At 40.9% G+C, this 17,120-nt stretch overlaps 1 protein-coding gene across 1 annotated transcript in view; it reads left to right on the top strand.

The window, feature by feature from the left end:
* Positions 1–17,120, top strand: part of USP13 (ubiquitin specific peptidase 13) — a 53,275-nt gene that overhangs the window by 13,863 nt on the left and 22,292 nt on the right. Inside the window, exons 3-7 of the mRNA XM_054206569.1 lie at positions 713–773; positions 10,053–10,174; positions 10,607–10,749; positions 10,951–11,135; positions 15,575–15,669. Coding sequence (XP_054062544.1) covers positions 713–773; positions 10,053–10,174; positions 10,607–10,749; positions 10,951–11,135; positions 15,575–15,669 — 606 coding nt within the window. The remainder of the gene's footprint in view (positions 1–712; positions 774–10,052; positions 10,175–10,606; positions 10,750–10,950; positions 11,136–15,574; positions 15,670–17,120) is intronic.

The raw sequence follows: 17,120 nt of genomic DNA, 5'->3' as shown, positions 1-17,120 counted from the left end.
TTGAGGTATTTTGAACTGGGAAATTAGTGATTGAAACTGAATGTCACTTGGAAGTTACTGTTCTCTGCTGTGGTGCTTAAATTAAAAAATAAAATAAAATCCCCCCCAGATAATTACTTGGGTCTTGTCAGGTTTCCTCCATACTTTCTAATGTTAAGAAAGCATGGTGGTAACTTGGATTGATCTTAGTGGAAGCAGGCATGGATCCTGACAGAAAGGCCTTTTTTTCTGGATAGAAGAAAATTAGCTGAACTAATAAATCACAGCAAAGTGGTCATACTGGAATTAGTTATGAAGGATTGACTCCCTTATGCCGATTTCTTCCCCTCTCTTGTTGAGCTTTCGTCATTAAGAAATACTGTAGGGGATCTAGTAGTGAGAGGTCTGAGTGATGCTAGGTGTCCCTGTCTTGTTGATAGAACAGCAGTCACCCACGGTGACTGTGAGACATGCTCTGCTTAATTGCCAACAGCAAAGTATGAAGGATTCAGATAGTGGCTTTCTCACTTTCATGAGGGTCGTAAGCAATGATGAGTCCCATTGTCAGAAGTGAACGAAGAGGATTTACGTTCTTGCTCAGCAAGGACTGTGGTTTAATAGAAGGACCATGAACAGATATATGTGTGTTCGAAATGGTGATGGTATGGGGTTGTTGCTGATTTACTGTTGTCTCACTTGATAGATTTTTAATTGTTTGTTTCTTTCTTTCCAGAAGGTACCAGGGGCATCTGGTGGAGCTTTACCAAAAAGGAGGAATGCTAAGCTATTTTTAGGTATTGTGAACAGCTGCTTTCACAGAGTCCTTTTTTGACCCTGTCTGCATGTTTACTTGGGTTCTGTCCACCATTGTGTCTGGCTTTGGGGCTCCTTCTGGGTTTCCTTTTTCTTTTTCTTTTGTGGTTTTTTTTGGTTTTTGTTTTTTTTTTTTTTTTTTTAACTTTTCGTTCTAGTTTTTAAAGTTGGTCCAGATAAATAATAATTCTTAGCAATTTTGGTGTATGTCAAGTGATATGTATATGTATACTTGAAACATTTTAATTTAAAGTAGGCCCTCAACTATTCTCAAGCAGCCTAGGGTTTGATGGTATTTTTTGGCTAGTTCTGTCCCTTCTTTCTCTTTGTGATTTCCACAAAGCATCCTTTTGCTAAAATGTTTATCACTACTTAATGTTCAGATATAACAGGGCCTCAGTGTGGCACTGTTCTGCACAGTGGCTGGTGATAGGAAGGGTTGTTAGCATTGCAAAATTGTTACCTAGGTAAATGTTCCGAAGTGATGTTGTGGTCTCTCCTGTAATGAATGCAACAGAACATATATCATGAGCATCTCTTACCAGTTCTTATTCTGTTATGTCCACAGTTATTCCCTTGCTTCACAGAAAGCCGTTTTCTTACCATGTCCATTTCATCCAATATCCATTGATTCAGATTACCCAGAAAACCTGAGGGCCTCATAAATACGGATGAGGGGAAATGATGTAAAGTCTATATTCTCCCTCCTCCGACCACTTGTGGTATTCCTCTCATTCATCTATTATTTTTTCTCTCTGTATTAATAGCAAATAGTGAATTTTTCTTCAGGTAATGAAGAGGTTAAATATTTTCTTTACCACTGCCAAGTCTTATGGCTAAAAGGAAACAATAGCATTGCCTCCCTTTGGAATTGCTTTGATCTGTGGAATGTGTCCCTAAGAGGCCTTTGCAGATTGTGATCGATTTAGTTGTTGTTGTTAGTGTCTGGAGTAAGTTTTGCAAGGAGGACTTAGAGAGAAAAAAAGTCTTAAGATGAGTCATAAAGAAATGAAACTTCTCTTGTAGGAAGAGACTGTTAAGTCACAGATGCTGGTCTAAACGCCATTTTTTGTCAGTTTATATTGAAAATAATGTTTGTCACAGGATGCTTGTAAAATAATTGGTTCAGAAACAAAGCTGGCTGCAATGCAGCAATAGTTGTACAGTGTTAGCAATGTGAGTGTAAGCAAGAATTACAAAAGCACGGTCAAATTTTATTCTTGCTGATCTACTGCTACGCTTTGAGGCTCCTGTCATTGTGGTATGCCAGCACACAGTGTACGTTGCACAGTATCTCTCATGTGCCGTGTTGGAGTCCTCAAATTCCATCCTTGCACACAAGCATTTTGTTCCCACAGAGCAGATCTGGTGCAGCAGTTCCAAGTGTCCTGGTCCCAGGGAACTTCTGAAGGTGGTGCAGTTTCACTGTGGTGGATTTAGCACGTGGAACTATCACCATTTAATTCAGCACTTCTGGAATCTAATGCACGTTTGAAAATATATCTCATCTGGTCTGTTGTTCTACCGCAGTCCTCTTTGCAGCCCCTGCTGGCTGGGAGTAAAATGGTATCAACTCTCTGCTCTAATCCTTGAGATAGTACTTCCATGCATCCAAATGCTTTGTATCCACTTCTTTGGCTCAGCAAATTTTATTCTTTTTATGTCCATGCTTAAAGAACAAATTATTCCTGTCCTTGTTCATAGCTGAGGAAAGGAAAGCACAGAGATGTCAGCTGATTCGATAATTTTGCATGAGAGAGCAGCAGAGATGGTTAGCAAAATCTGGCATTTTACCTCTTAATCCAACATCTTTCTCATTGGTTTGGAGCTGCTGGACTTCTTAACAGGTTGTTTTAGTTCTGTCTTTCTCATTGTGACCTTGGGCACCTACGGTAGAGGGCTGCACCAAACTGGCTGCCACTAGCCTGTATGTGTATCCTGCCATTTAGGGCTTACCCTGCCAGACAAGCATAGGCAATGATCAATGGGTGACTCTAACATCACTCTGTTTCTAGGTGTCTTTGAATAATTCCCTGAAGGCCCAGAGATATAAGCGTTGTGTACAAAGTCAACCCAGTTTGGGCATTTGTTACATTGCTTCTTATAATCCTCTTTGATGTAAAGCTATTAAAGATACTAAACCCTTTTCAATCTGTGTAGTAATAGGAAAACATCTTTTGGATGCTCACTGGTTACTTTCTAGCACTGCTGCTCTCCAGCAAATGCAACAGAAACACAGACTGGTTGGGTCACTCAATTGAAAGCTTTATCTTTCCCTAAACATTAAAAGATCCATAGCAAAGTGTGTGCATGGGCATTAGGTTTTGGGCTTGTTTTGTATTTCTTTTGGATAGGGCTGGAGGGCTGTCAGTGTTCTATGTAATCAGGAAGCATAATATTGTCCATTGAAATGTGTGAACTGCCTTTAATCTAGATTATTTAGGTGTTGCTAGGCAGTGTGGTTATGATAACTGCAGCTCAGGCTGTGCAAGCTTTCAGGGGATTTGGGGTGATAGTTAAAGCAGACTGGCTGCATCACAATGCATAGAGTAGTATCCTCACTGCATTATTATCTAGGCTGGCAAGTTTGAAGGTACCTAGTGCTTGTCAATATGCGTGGCTATCGCATAAAGAAGTTTTAAATCTGGTCTGTAAAATGGAAAGAAATTCATTGATGGGGCAAGGTGGTAGTTCCCCATGACTTCACAAGGCTCAGATCTTTCAGATAAGAAACAGCTGCACTGTCGTCTTTGGTATGCAACCTCTTGTTTAAATCAGCCACAATATGATAAACGTGATACCAGTTTGGGGGGAAAAAAAAAAAAAAGACATGATGGACCAGGAGAAGTATCATCACTAAATTTAATTTTCATATTAGCCCATCTGTAAGAAAAAGAATGGATCAGAATTGATAGAAAGGCATATAAAGATGACAGAAGAGAAAAGAACCCTTTTGGATTTTCCAAAGTGAAGTAATGGTTCTGGGTCTGCCAAAATGCTCTGGGACTATGTGTTGCAGTCCCCCTATGTATTCAGTGACTTATGTGAATAAGAGCAATTAGATTAACAGAATGTACTATGATATTCCTTACAAGATCCTGGTCAAAAGGAGTAGTAGAATAAGAAGGAAGATCCTCGTATTGAAGGGATTGGAGGCCCAGTTCTTACAGTAGAGTTACAAGCAGAGCCCCCCTGACCTGTTACTCCCAGGAGTTATCAGCAGCGTCCTCCATAATGCTCTAATTATGAAGAATTAATGCGATAGTAAATGGTCTGGAGAGGGACTGAAAAATGAGGAAATGGAGTTTGCTGGGTGATTTAAAATTATCTAAGAGATTAAATCTAAAAGTGATTTTTAATGTGTTACTGAGTAACTAAACAATAGATGAAATAAATGTTGAAAAATGCTAAGACGACTAGTGCTTTAACTGTATGTGCACAGTGTTGTGGTTTAAATTAGCTATTACTGTTCAGAAAGGTATTTCTGAGAGAGAGATGGTGTGAATGGTGAAAATGTCAGCTCAGTTGTTAGCAGCAGTGAAAGACTCAAGTGGAACATCAGTAGAGCAACATTTTATATTTTGTTCTTTATTACTTTGCTTTATAAATAAGAAGTGAACCTCTCTTTTGAAGAAAGAAACCACAGCTGTGTGTAGTATCTCCCCCTGTGCCTCTTTCTCCAAAACCAACCAGACAATCAAACACAGACACACCACCCACCCCCTGCAAACAAAAAAACCCCGATAGATATTTGGAAGCTGGGAGGTATACACTGAGGGAGGAATCACTGCAGTTTTGCCTTGTTTTGGTACCCTCTTCCTGGGCATCTGTTGATCCATGCCAGAGCCTGGACCTGGCTAAGCAGAGCTGGCAGAGTGGCTGTCATAAAACTTGTCCATAGACAGATGTCCTCTTCCAGATCAGTTACCACAGCAGTATCTGCCAGTGCAGCCAGTTGTCTGAGCTCTGTTTTGAGCAAAGTCAGGGCTAACTTATCCCATCAATTAAGTGCTTGGAAGTACTCAAATGAACAGCTCTGTCAGCAGATCTGTGAGGATGGTAATTGCTGGTGGGGAGTGTTAGTGAGGAGCAGTATCCACGACACACAGTTGATCTCAGAGAAGGACTCGGAAAGGAAGAGAAAGCATCCACTTAGAAAGTTTGTGAGAACATATAAACTTGCTGAGTTTTTCTTGCATGGCACCTGCCTGCCTAGGGCTGTGAATGCGCTTGTGGCTACCATTTCCAAAGGTAAAGACCATTCATAAAAGTGGCCATACTGGATTTGATCACAGCTCCACTTAACTCTCCTAGATCTCACAGCAGCCAGTAGCAGAGCTCTGTTTTCAGTAAGGATGTTTTTGTTTGGTAAGCTTCTGAAGAAGACCTTTACCACAGTGGTTTAAGTTTATATTTATGTAAGTAAGCATATAGAGTATATATCTGTGAATGGAAAGCTGTGATTTAGAAGGAATTGAGTGTTTCCTGACAATATTTTTAAATTTTAGCCCAGTAAAGTTGTGCATACTCCCCAACGGTGGCAGTGGAACTATTATACCATGAGTTGAAGGTGTTGCTTTCTGGTTTTGCCATCTAAAGTTGAGTTGAGTACGGAATGTTGAGCAGATACCTTACACTAATAGAGTCTTAACAGTTTGCTGGTTTAGGTAGAACTGCAGAAATTAAGCTAGGTTAACAAAGGCTAATGCTGCTAGTAAAATAGTTAAGAATTTGAATTTGTGTTGTTTAACTTTGCTTGTTTAACCCATGACTGTGCCAGAAATCCAAGGGGTGAGGTCTATATCTAGCAATAAGAACAGCGTACTAATGCTTTGGAGATGTAGCAAGCAATTTGAATGTTATTTGGCAAGTAGTGAATGATCCAAATGATCCTACTAGAAAATTTTGCTTTTCCTTTTGCCAGAAAGGAGAACGTTATGACTCTAAAGTGAATCTTTCTAAATTATTTTTAATTTCTTCTTTTTTATAGTTCGTCTGATGAGGTCAGTCTTTTAGATGTGCCTGAAAACCGAACTGAATAGCTTATAGTTTGCAAAGGGCTGCTACTGTGGATCACTATTATTTAGAGGCTTCAGGAGGAAATGATTTGATTTAAAGACTCAGTCTTCTACTTCCAAGTCAATACAAATTTGCCCATTGCTTCAGTGAGAGCCGGATCAAGCCCAGATTCCTAAGATGTCTTTCTAGGGTTTCAAAACTAGTTGCAAGCTCACTAGTCAACATCCTCATTCAATTTGCACGTTTGTATTCCCTTTCATACGCAGACAGACGCATCTATAGGCACAGGAAATCCTGTTTGGGGGTCCTGCCTGGAGTCTCCTTTTGCCACTATTATTAGTGCAGTCTGTTGGTAACTTGTCTAAATCTGATCTGGGCACGTCCATTCCTTTTCTTCCCCTCTGGTGGGTTGGTTTACAGTACTCTGTCTTCCACTTCCAGCTGCTGTTTTCAGTTAGTTCAGAAGCAATGCATTTCTCACTGTCGCTAATGTGATGCCTGTGAGCTGGAGTAAATTTACTCTACTGACCGCTTGCCCAAAATAACGATGTCAGTCGAGCCTCTGTTTTAACATGTGTGCTATTTTGCTTTGCCTGTCGTCCTAGCCTCCCAGCACAACACTTATGACCTACAGACACTTTGTTTTAGTGACCACAGTGTTTAACTGGGGCTCTGAGGAGGCACCGTAAAGCTCTTAGTCCACTAGAAGGGAAACAATGTCATGTGGACATTCACCATCAAGCTGTCAGCTCTTTAAAAACATTACAAACTGGTTCATTGTCTTGTGGCTCGGTCTTAGAACTGAGTAAACCCTTTTTTGCCCAGAGATTCTTCTACTCACAGTGCATCTTGGAAGAACATCCTTGTCCAAGAAACAGCTTTGTATGAAGTATAGCGCTTGAAAGTTCATATTTTTCAGTGCCTTTAGGGTTACAGTAATTTTTGATCATAGAATTGTCTAGGTTGGAAGGAGCCTTTCAGATCATCAAGTCCAGCCATGGATAAAACACTGACAAAACCATCATTATCACACACCATCACCATTGCTTCTCAGCCTTCTGGCTAAGATCAAGTGTAGTGTGTAATCAAATATCCTCCATTTGTAAGTAGATTTCCCCCTGCTCTGCTTTCCTATAGTTACTCTTCTTCCTCTCTCAAATTCTACACAATTTATAAAATCCAAGTTTGAAAACTGCCCGCAGACTGCACATGATGCCCCGTGGCTACAGGGTCAGCCTCTGCCCTCATTTAGCGTGGGCTCCATTGCCTTCTGAAGTAATAGTCGTCTGTTTTTATTATATCTAAGCTCATGGCTTTCTTAGCCATGTTGGCCCTTGCACAGGCACAGAAAATATGATGCAGGTCGAACTTCTTACTGAACTTAGCAATTCTGGCTCTCAGCACATACAAGCCAAAATTTTAAAATATGAGTAGTGATTTGGGGGTTTTCAACTGAACACCATTAAGGGGCCTGTCTGCCAGTCAATAAAAGGGATTAGTTTATATGGTCATCTGCTGTATCAAGGGATTTCAGTCAGTGACCTTAGAAGTCCTTTCCGCTCTTACGTACTGGATCTGAACCTTGAGAAACTGAGTGATAATTGCGAAAAAGCACTGGTGGTCCTTTTAGTTCCTATTTAGAGGGAGTACGTGTGTGGAGTGGAAGTGTACTAGCTTTACCTGGTCACCTTCAAAAGTGGAATTGCCAGTTAAATCCTCATGTTTTTTTTTTTCCTGGAAATTATGAAGCGGTGTGCATCTTTCTTTAAAATAAGAAGTGTGATGCTGCTGTATCAGTGTGTCAGACATCCAGAATGCCACGCTGACAGGACATTGTTTTCTGCTTTTCTGGTAACGTGAACGTTATGAAGTCTGAGAAGGTAAAAAGGAACTTTCCGTCCCTACCCATTGCACACAAAAGGCTGATGCTCCGAAGTGTGTGAAGTCCTTAGATGGCAGCAGATGATTGCTAATAGGATACTCAGTCTTTCATCCCAGGATCACTAGTTCAAATGCAGGTCAGGTCAGTAGCAGTAAAGTCCCTACTGTCTGGCTGATGTTGTTTGACTTGTGAGATGAGCTGAAATGTGTGTCTGAATTTTGAACCCAGGCAGCTGTATCATTGCTGTTTCTGTGTAGCGGCTTGAAAATACTATAAACTTAATGTCAGTATCGCAAGGAAATGAAAATACCAGCAGGTCTTGCTCGTATCTACAGATAACAGCAGCTGATGTGAGCTGTCCTCAGGTTCCCTCTGGTGGCTGAGCGACGTGTGTGACTGCAGGCCCCGGAAGAGGTGTTTGCTGCCTTTAAACCTCTGTTTACATCCACTGAGTTGTTATCCTCTCTGAGGAATCATTGTCATATTTAGGAGATGGTCAGTACTTTTAGTTTTGCTATGCTGGCCACCATTGAAGTTCTGGGCATTACGTGAAAATTCTCTGTTTCTTTGCTTCGTAGAGCAAAAGAGCTTACTGTTGCAGACTGCATCTGTTGAGATTCACTACTTTATTGAAACACAGGATTGTAATACAAGCTGGGAAAGAAGACCAGAGTAAAGTGAGGTCGCTGGTTATCTCTATTATGCTGCAGAAAGGGAAGGGATTGTTACGAAAATAATGTGATTCAGGGAATTAGTAGTGAAGTAGTATTTTCTTTATAAATGTCATGCTTTCAGTATAAGAAAAAGTTCTTGCTTTTGTGTCTATATGCAGCTAACGAGAAGGGGCTTTTGTTGGTTGCTGCTGAGAAAGAGGTGGTGATGCTGGAAGTCGCTGACAGTGGGTGTTGTCACCCCGCAGGACTAGCTGGTGCAGCAGGTGAGGCAGGAATTGAATGGAAACTGGATTATGTTCCTCTCAAGAGGTGGTTTTTCCAGGTCAAGTTAAAATATCTTTTGATACTTATTTTATCACTTAGGATGTTGAGGCTGTTACTGCCCACTGGGTAAATAGAGACCTTAGTTTTCTGAGTCTGGCCTCTGTCATCCTCACCTCTGTCCCAAATATACATTTGAGATTTCAGGCATTCCCAGAGTGCAGTGGTTGCTGCCCATATTCGTTTAGTATTGAGCGACTCATTAAGCATATGCAGTTACTTGGAGTGAATAAAAGCCAGCTTTAGCTACTGCTAATGCATCTTCTTTCTTGGTTGAACCTTATTATGTCAGTGACTGACTGGTACATCGGAATACAGCAGATCTGGCATCTCCAGATGGGAGAAGGATCCAGAAAATCCCATCCTTGCCCAGGCTGTTCTTGCAATTGAATCTTGTGAAATGTCTGACACAACAGGCACATGTTTGGTCTTAACTTTCTCAGTTGTCCTGGAAAGCACTGAGCAAGATTTTAATGTAGTCTTGTCACTATGGGATAATTATGTTTTTGATGAAGCTAGAGATAAAAACTCTAGCTGTTTAGTTACTTGTATGCCCGCCTGGCTTCTCCCTGGGTCGACTTATTTCTGGACAAGCATTTTAGCTGATGTTGCTTGATCAAGGCTCATATTTAAGCAAAAAAGTCATCCTTACACTGGAATAAGAGTTTACGTGAACACTATGGAAGGCTTGATCTTCAAAGGAAAGCTTTATTAGTTAATAAGTGTGTTTTAAATAGATAGTTACACTGATTACAGAGTGGAGTTTGCAAGACGGATAGTGTTGGTGTAACTGTACTGACTATTTGAGACTATGGAGGAGATGCAGGAATGCTACAAGCCATGGACGTCTTCATGGGAGGAAAGGCCACAGGTTCAAGATGCATGGGAGCCATAGCATGTTTCAGCCAGGTCTGGAAAATAAGGGGGGCTGAAACAGAGGTGCGTTATTCCTGCTCTGCAATTTGGGCATGGGTAATGTGACCTGGTCTCCATATTTTATAGTGTTTCAAGATCTTGGGTAAAAGGCACAGCAGTATCACATCCTGATTTTGTCCAAAATGAGCAGAATTTTTTTGGCTGCTTTCCAGAATGTGACGTCTGCAACAGTGCGCTGCTTGGAGAGGGGATAAATAATTCCTGACTGGGGTTGAGATTAAGATGGAAATTCTGGTCGTCAGAACATCCTCTTGCAGATTTCAGTTTAGATTAGGATTTCACAAACATTTCTAGCTGGAAGAAACTATTGACAGTGTCAACTTGCAGGCTGATGCCAGGCAAGCAATGCTTCAGAGTGGTACCCCAGCCACAATTTAGGAACCTTGGTCTCGGGACAGTCTCCTAACATTCCCCATCTTGTTTTTCAGATCTAGAAACAAACAGTGATCTCAACAGTGATGACTTTGAATATGAAGATGAAGCAAAACTCGTTATATTTCCTGATCACTATGAAATCTCATTACCCAATATAGAAGAGTTACCAGCACTGGTCAGTGAGTGTGTGCAAGTGGTGATAGGAATTGTCTCCTGCTTCAGTTTTTATCAAGATGGTGCTTTATTTTCTGATGTGTGGTGCTTGTTTTTACATAAAGAACTTTCTTAACCAGCTATAATAGAAGAGAGTGTCAGTGATTTTTAAAAGTCTGCTTTGTCTTTGTTTCTTGGATTTCCTTTTCCCTCCTGTATTCCTTCTCTTATTATGATGCCAGCTTGTCCCAGGGAAGCTCACATAGTACATGTCGTGCTTACTTCCCTGCTAAAATAACAACAACTGCAGTCTAGAAGATTACATGCATATTTAAGTATATAAATAGTTTTACTGATATCCAGTTCTGTATGTGGTTAGCAATGGGCTGAATGCCAAGTTCTGTCCAGTCACTGAATCCTGTTAGGTTTTGATTGACATTCATTTGTCTTCCAGGTGACGATAGCTTGTGACGCACTCCTCAGCGCAAAATCACCCTACAGGAAGCAGGACCCTGACTCCTGGGAAGAAGAGCTACAGGCATCTAAACATGCCAAAACACTTGTACAGTTAGACAATGGTGTTAGAATTCCCCCCAGGTGAGGGTAGTAAGGTTTGTTCATTGTAGGCTCTCTAATACAGTCCAGAGTAACAGAACTAAAGCCAGCAACTAAGACGACAGTTCTCTTGCATGACTCCAGGCTGGGTGTGTATGTTTGGTTTGACCTACCATAAGTGGAAATAAAGGACCGGTTCCTGCCTTACTTATTTCTGTCCTTCCTTCCTGTTTTCTCTTACAGCGGCTGGAAATGCTCAAAATGTGACCTGCGGGAGAATCTGTGGCTAAACCTGACAGATGGTTCAGTGCTGTGTGGGAAGTGGTTCTTCGATGGCAGTGGGGGCAATGGGCACGCAATAGAGCACTACAAGGAGACGGGTTATCCCCTGGCAGTGAAGTTGGGAACTATCACTCCTGATGGAGCAGGTCAGCCACCTGGCAGGTTCTGAGATGGGGTATCTTTTGTGCATGCGACTAAGGGTGTCTAATAAGACTGTTTATTACCAAATGGGTTTATGCTTCTAGTACAAATGTTTGAGAAACCGATAAAGGAAAGAAAACCCTGTGAGTCTGCGAATCTTCATTGGGGCTGGGAAGAATGACACGCACTCCATTTGGAGAAGCCCCTTACCTTTTTTATCTGCTCTTTTTCTCCTGTTTTATATTTTGTGTAAATAGTTTTTTGAGTTTGTATAATAGTAGATTTATGATAGAAGAATGGTATTATTTTGAAACAGCAGAATCCGGAGAAGTGGTATTTTTCAGTTCTGCTACATTTGCTAGGGCAAGTGGTTCAGTCTTATGTAATATAGAAACAATTACAGGGTAATGATTTTTGAAGTCAGAAAAGTCTGTTCTTATCAGCATGTATGCTTTTTCATCATAATGGAAACTGTACTATTTTTCCTTATTGTTTTGGTAACGTTTTGTTCAGTCTAATGGATGCTCATCTTCATGGGTGCTGTGATGCTCATTTGTAAAACGCCTGTTGATCTTAAGAGGGGAAAAAAGCTGTAGATGTATTCTTGTTTGCCTATTCTCTGAGTGTGATGTTCTGCATTGTTGCTGTGGAGAGGATTACGGTGTGAGAGGATTAGATGGAGTAAAAACATGAGAAGCTGAAAAAGTCATAAGCTTTTGCTGCAGCTGTACAGAGAAATAAAAAACGGAAGAACACATAGCATGATTATATTTTGGTTTTAGTGCTTATGACCACATGGATGAAAAATAGCTGTTTAGAGCAGCCCCTTGTTTTAACACAGATCAGTTGAGAGTTTTTTATCTTTAAGTCCTATTCAGCGTCAGGGAAAGGAGACTGTAGTCAGATTCAACCAGCTGTGCCACAGAAACACTGAGCAAAATTCATTCTGTTCTTTCCCAGATGGAATATTGTTTCCTTGCATGAGCCTGGTCTCAAATGATTTCTATCCGAGTCTCTCAGTTATTGAAGTTGTTTAGGATTTGCCCAGTTTCAAATGCATCTAAAAAATAAACAGAATATTCTTTAGTGTTTTTTTTCAATATTTTTTTCTTTTTGTTCTCATCTTCAGCAGCAGTGCTTGTTTCCTTATGGCTGCTGTCCTTCTGCCTTCCACTGATCAGCTGCTTCCTCTCTTAGGTGGCCTTTGGGATAACAAAGGACAGGCTGTCATCCTTCCCTGTGAATGAGGGGCACCAGCTGTTCCCTGCAGATCTTTGTTCTTCTGGATGACATTTTCCTGGTTTCCCTATAGAAAAGACTTCCCTCCCCCAACCCTCCTTGTTTCCTTTTCAGGAATTATTCTCTCTCTGATCTATATTGCAGTGGTAATCATAACCTCTCGATAGGGCTGGATGACAAATGAGCTTCAGGAAAGAAGGTCTGTGGCTGATTGTGACGCAGTCTGTCTGGTTTCTGCTTCCCTGGGCTGGAGGTGAAGAAGTGATGGTAGAGGAGTAATAAGCATTAGTCCCTCTGCTGACATAACTTATTCCTTTTTCACATCAGTAAGAAGGAGAAAGAGGTGGTGCCTGAATTCCACTTATACTTACCCTACATGTACACAGAGGGAGCAGAGGAGATCTCCTTGTCTTCTCTTGAGAAATCTGTGTTGAATACATCATGAAAGATTTCTGGGGCATTAGCCCCATTTTGTAGCATTCTGTCACCAAACAGATCTGGGATCGGGGCAGAAATTGAACAAATCTTCTGTCTTGCACTCTTGGACAGGATGCACAAGAGAGTCAGAAAAGTTGCTTGCTTCAACAGGTTGAGTGCTACTCAGCAGACTGCGCTGCCTGCTGCCTCTCTCGACCATACCTTTAGATTTCAAGTTATTGTGAGGTTGTGTGTTTGAAACTGGTTTGAGGAATGGAGTGGGGGTTTGGCAGTGGGAAACCCTGTCTGACAGGTACTTGAATGAGTTGCTTTGTGGCTGCCAGTCTCAGCAATTGCAAGATACTTCTTTGCGGGATGCCGAGCAACTTGTTTCTTCAGGGACAGGGTTGCCATTGCCTATTATGCTTTAAGTAGGAAGGAGTGATGTTACACAGCCAGAACAGGTGTAAATCTTGAGCTGTGGAAGAAAAGGAACTACAGGTAGCATTGTCATCTTTCTTTTCTTACCATAATATGAGTAATAATGATTAATCTCTGTTTAATAATATTGTGTTGTCTGTCTCAGATTTTTCTTGGGTTTTTTTTGTTTGTTTGTTTGTTTTTTCCCCCTTATTCCTTCCTTTTTCCCCTTTCTCGTTCTAATGATACCATCTTTTGTGTGTCACCTTTGCTGACTTGTCTACATTTCTTATCTACTGGAGTCCATATGACAGCACTACAGACCTGTGTTTGGGGGCTCTCATCTTCTTTCTTTCATTTACTGCTCTTTGATTTTTTCGAAGTAAGTGAATTCTGTCTCTCCCATGAAATTAAGTTTGCTACACAGCAGAAAGAACTAAAATGTGTGACACGAACTGGGCTTGAGCAAAAGATTAATGTGTCTTGCGTTCCATTTCTGCTGCTCTGGGACAGTAGTCCCTGGTGGCTGCTCTCTCTTCACTCGCCAGAGCTGAGAAAAACAAAATCAAAGCTTCCACATTGAAAGTAGTCACCCAAGATTAGTTGATGTGTAATCTCATTCCATTAGGTGTTTGAACTTTACAGGATCTTTTGGCTGTGCTGTGACCTCACCAGAAGACTATGGGAATGTTGTGATCTCGTGTGTGTGGATGAACAGTCATGTCATCTGGGCATGCTTGCTACCACGCAGTGGAATTCCAGCAGATGGGCAGCTACAGTCACACACATGCCAGAGAGGTCATCGGGACCAATGTTAATAGAGGGTCTAATGGCTAATCAGCAGCTGGCAGCACGACTCAAAAGCCCAATTCCCTGTTTTGAGGCAGTTAATGTTTTTCATAGGGCTGGTAAATTTTAAAAGTTGCATTAAGTCTTTGAGTTCTTGGCTAACCTTCAACCTATTGATGGTCCCTTGCAACCTACACAATTGTACAATTCTCTCATTTCAGTGTGGGTTTGGTACTAGCAGACTTTAAGTAGCCTGCCTTTTTGTTAAAGTCTCATGTTGGGGATGGGCTAAATCAGACCCAGGGTCTGTAGTTGAAAAGTCAGGACCTTTCAGAAGTGGTATTTGTGCTGTGAACATCCTTCCTCTGGGTTCCTGCTCTCTTCTGAGTTTGTTTCATCTTTCTCCTGGCTAAGTTTTCTCTGTCAGCCTAGATCTGGTCATATGGGGCAAGGTCACTGTGAGAAACTGCTGGGCATGAAGGAAACTTGGCTGAGGGAAGTGCAGGCAGAGTAGCAGAGGGATTCTGGGGTTCGATACGAGTAGAGACCAAAGCAGGGGAGTAGTCATTCACTACAGAGGAAGAGGCCAGAGAAGAGAAAAGATGGAAGGCCTGTTCAAGTCTTACTAGTGCGTGTCTTACCACTTATATCCTTTTATCATGCCTGCAGCTTTATTCCTCTTGGTTCAAGTAGGTGAAACCTGCCCTGGGCTCAGCGTGGTAAACACTAAAAATGTTTTTTTTTCTCTCAACCATTTTGTCCTTCTGTTGTATTTATTAAACTTGGTTTCATAATGAAAGTATCATCACTAGATATATTGCTTCCCTCCACAGTTTGAACTTTGCCCTGCCTAAACGTTTGTGGGCTTTTACTTAAGGCCGTAAGGACCCATCATAGAGCTAGAACTGAAACCTAGATCTGCCATGCAATAAAGCAAGACACCTCAGTCATGAAATCAGCCATTCTCCATAACCACAAGATTAATCTTCGAAGTCCAATCCAATGGTGTCCAACGCAATAAACACGTCTTCATTTCTAATAAAGTTTTTCTCAGTTCTCCCTCCATCTCTGTGGGAAAAGGGCATAAGTGGATTCCTTAAACTGTGCTAGAAATTAAAATACCATTTGCGGTAGTCAGTTCGCCCTATATACTCGCAGTTTTAATGCGTCTGCTTGTATCTAGTAGCTCCACAAAAATTCAGAATCTTTTGTCGCTGTGTTCAAAATGAGGACTGGCCACGTATCTGAGAATTTTGCCACCCCGCTCTTCGTTTTCACTACAAATTTCTTATTTGGGAGGGGGGGAATACTATGATCACTATAATATTCTTAGGTTTTAATACTGTGAGGACATGTAATTTCTTTTGAGGAGAGTAGTTGAGGTGATTGTGTTGAGAACATTTATGATATTTACTGAGGTCTGTGGATGTGCATTTTTCTGCTGGTCGTAACTAAACTTAGAGAATGTGATTAAGGCATCTTGCATAGTCAGTCATGTACTGAGAATGCAATGTTGGTAAACAAAGACAAGGGGTAATATTTGATACTACAGCTCATCTGTTTCTCTCTGCTTTTGTAGATGTCTATTCCTTTGATGAAGAGGAGCCGGTTTTAGATCCTCATATAGCAAAACATTTGGCACACTTTGGAATTGATATGCTGCAGATGCAAGTGGTAGGAAATCCATCTTTTATTTAGTTTGTTGTTTACTTGTTGTTTAGTTGGGGATGGGAGAGAAACGGGAGAAGAATGATACTTGTAGCTTATATTTGTGTCATTCCTTCAGACTGTTATGATAGTATTTAGTTTTGTAAAGTTCAGCCAGTCAGTTCATGTTTTATTTTCTGAGGTCTGAGATGAGCGGATCATTACTCTCAAATCCGAAAATCGCCTTCCAAAAGAGTTCCTTTGTAGTCTTTAACTTACACATTTCACTTCTCATGTGTTGTATACCATTTTCCTTCAAGATGAAAAACCTCATTCAGTTAGAGAATAATATCTAGAATATTTAATTACAGTGTGTGAAGGAAAGCCTATTGCATGTGTAAACGGATACAAATCTTAAGCAAAAGATCTTAAGCAATCGGTAAGTAAAAAAGTGGTTGAAAGGTTCTTTATGGAAAGTTATAAATTTCAGTTTAGGTCTTGTTAGTAAATACATTACAAAATGAAAAAATACCTTGTCTCAAGTCTAGAAAACAGCATGGTCTGTGGTGTGGTATGCTAGAAAGGGACTGCGGCAAAAAGGGTCCTGTTCCTGAACATGTTGCTGGTCTGTGTTAGTAAAGAATTCCTTTTAATAATTTGTATCTTAGTGGGTGCTGATTCCAGTTCTGTTTAAATCATCTAAGAAGTCTGAATGGATTATGTTTGTAAAGGCAGGTGGCTTTGTTTTTATTTTTATTTTTTCACTGAAGCACATAGCCTAGTATCACTACCTGAGAACCTGAACATGAAAACTGTTAAAAAAGAACAAACGTGGTACTGGTTTAGTGTATTTAATTGCCCAAAGGGAGAGAAAACTAATAATAACTGTAAAATGATAGAGAAGAGTCAAACTGCAGTTTCAAAAGCCTTCATGGTGCTAGTATTTTTGGTATGCTAATTTCCTTGTCAATATAATGAATAAATAGTGTCTTTTATCCAGCGATCTTTCTGGAAAACCTCTTTTACTCAGCAACCTTGAAAACTTAGTCTCAGCTGTTGCAAAGTTTTGCCTCCAGTTTTCAGACCCGTCTGAAAAATTCTTAAGTGAAGTGGTGAAGCAGTGCTAGCGGTAAACGACACTGCAGTGACCTGCACATACAAACTGTGAACGAGCTGTGGATCCAAAAGCTGAAAGCTGAGCTCTAAAGGGGAGAAACTTTAGCATTGCACATTTTGGCTTTTCCCATTTGAAAGAAGGGAAGAGTTCTTGGATCTGCAGCTTTTCATCTGGTTTGTTTGCTAGCGCCAGCTTCTACAGCAGCAGCTACTCCTGGCCATTACAAATAGAACGTGAAACCTGAAAAAATGCAGATGCTGATGCTTGAGGTCACAGCCCTGAGAGAAGTGAAGCTCCCAGCTGGGACTGAGGTCACAACTAGGAACGCTCAAAAGAGCCTGTGGTCTGTGGTAAAGAGCTA

Source organism: Rissa tridactyla, chromosome 6 (assembly GCF_028500815.1).
Source record: "Rissa tridactyla isolate bRisTri1 chromosome 6, bRisTri1.patW.cur.20221130, whole genome shotgun sequence".
Lineage (NCBI taxonomy): Eukaryota > Metazoa > Chordata > Aves > Charadriiformes > Laridae > Rissa > Rissa tridactyla.
The sequence above is the reverse complement of the archived record's forward strand: the minus strand, read 5'-3'. Positions and strand labels throughout refer to the sequence as shown.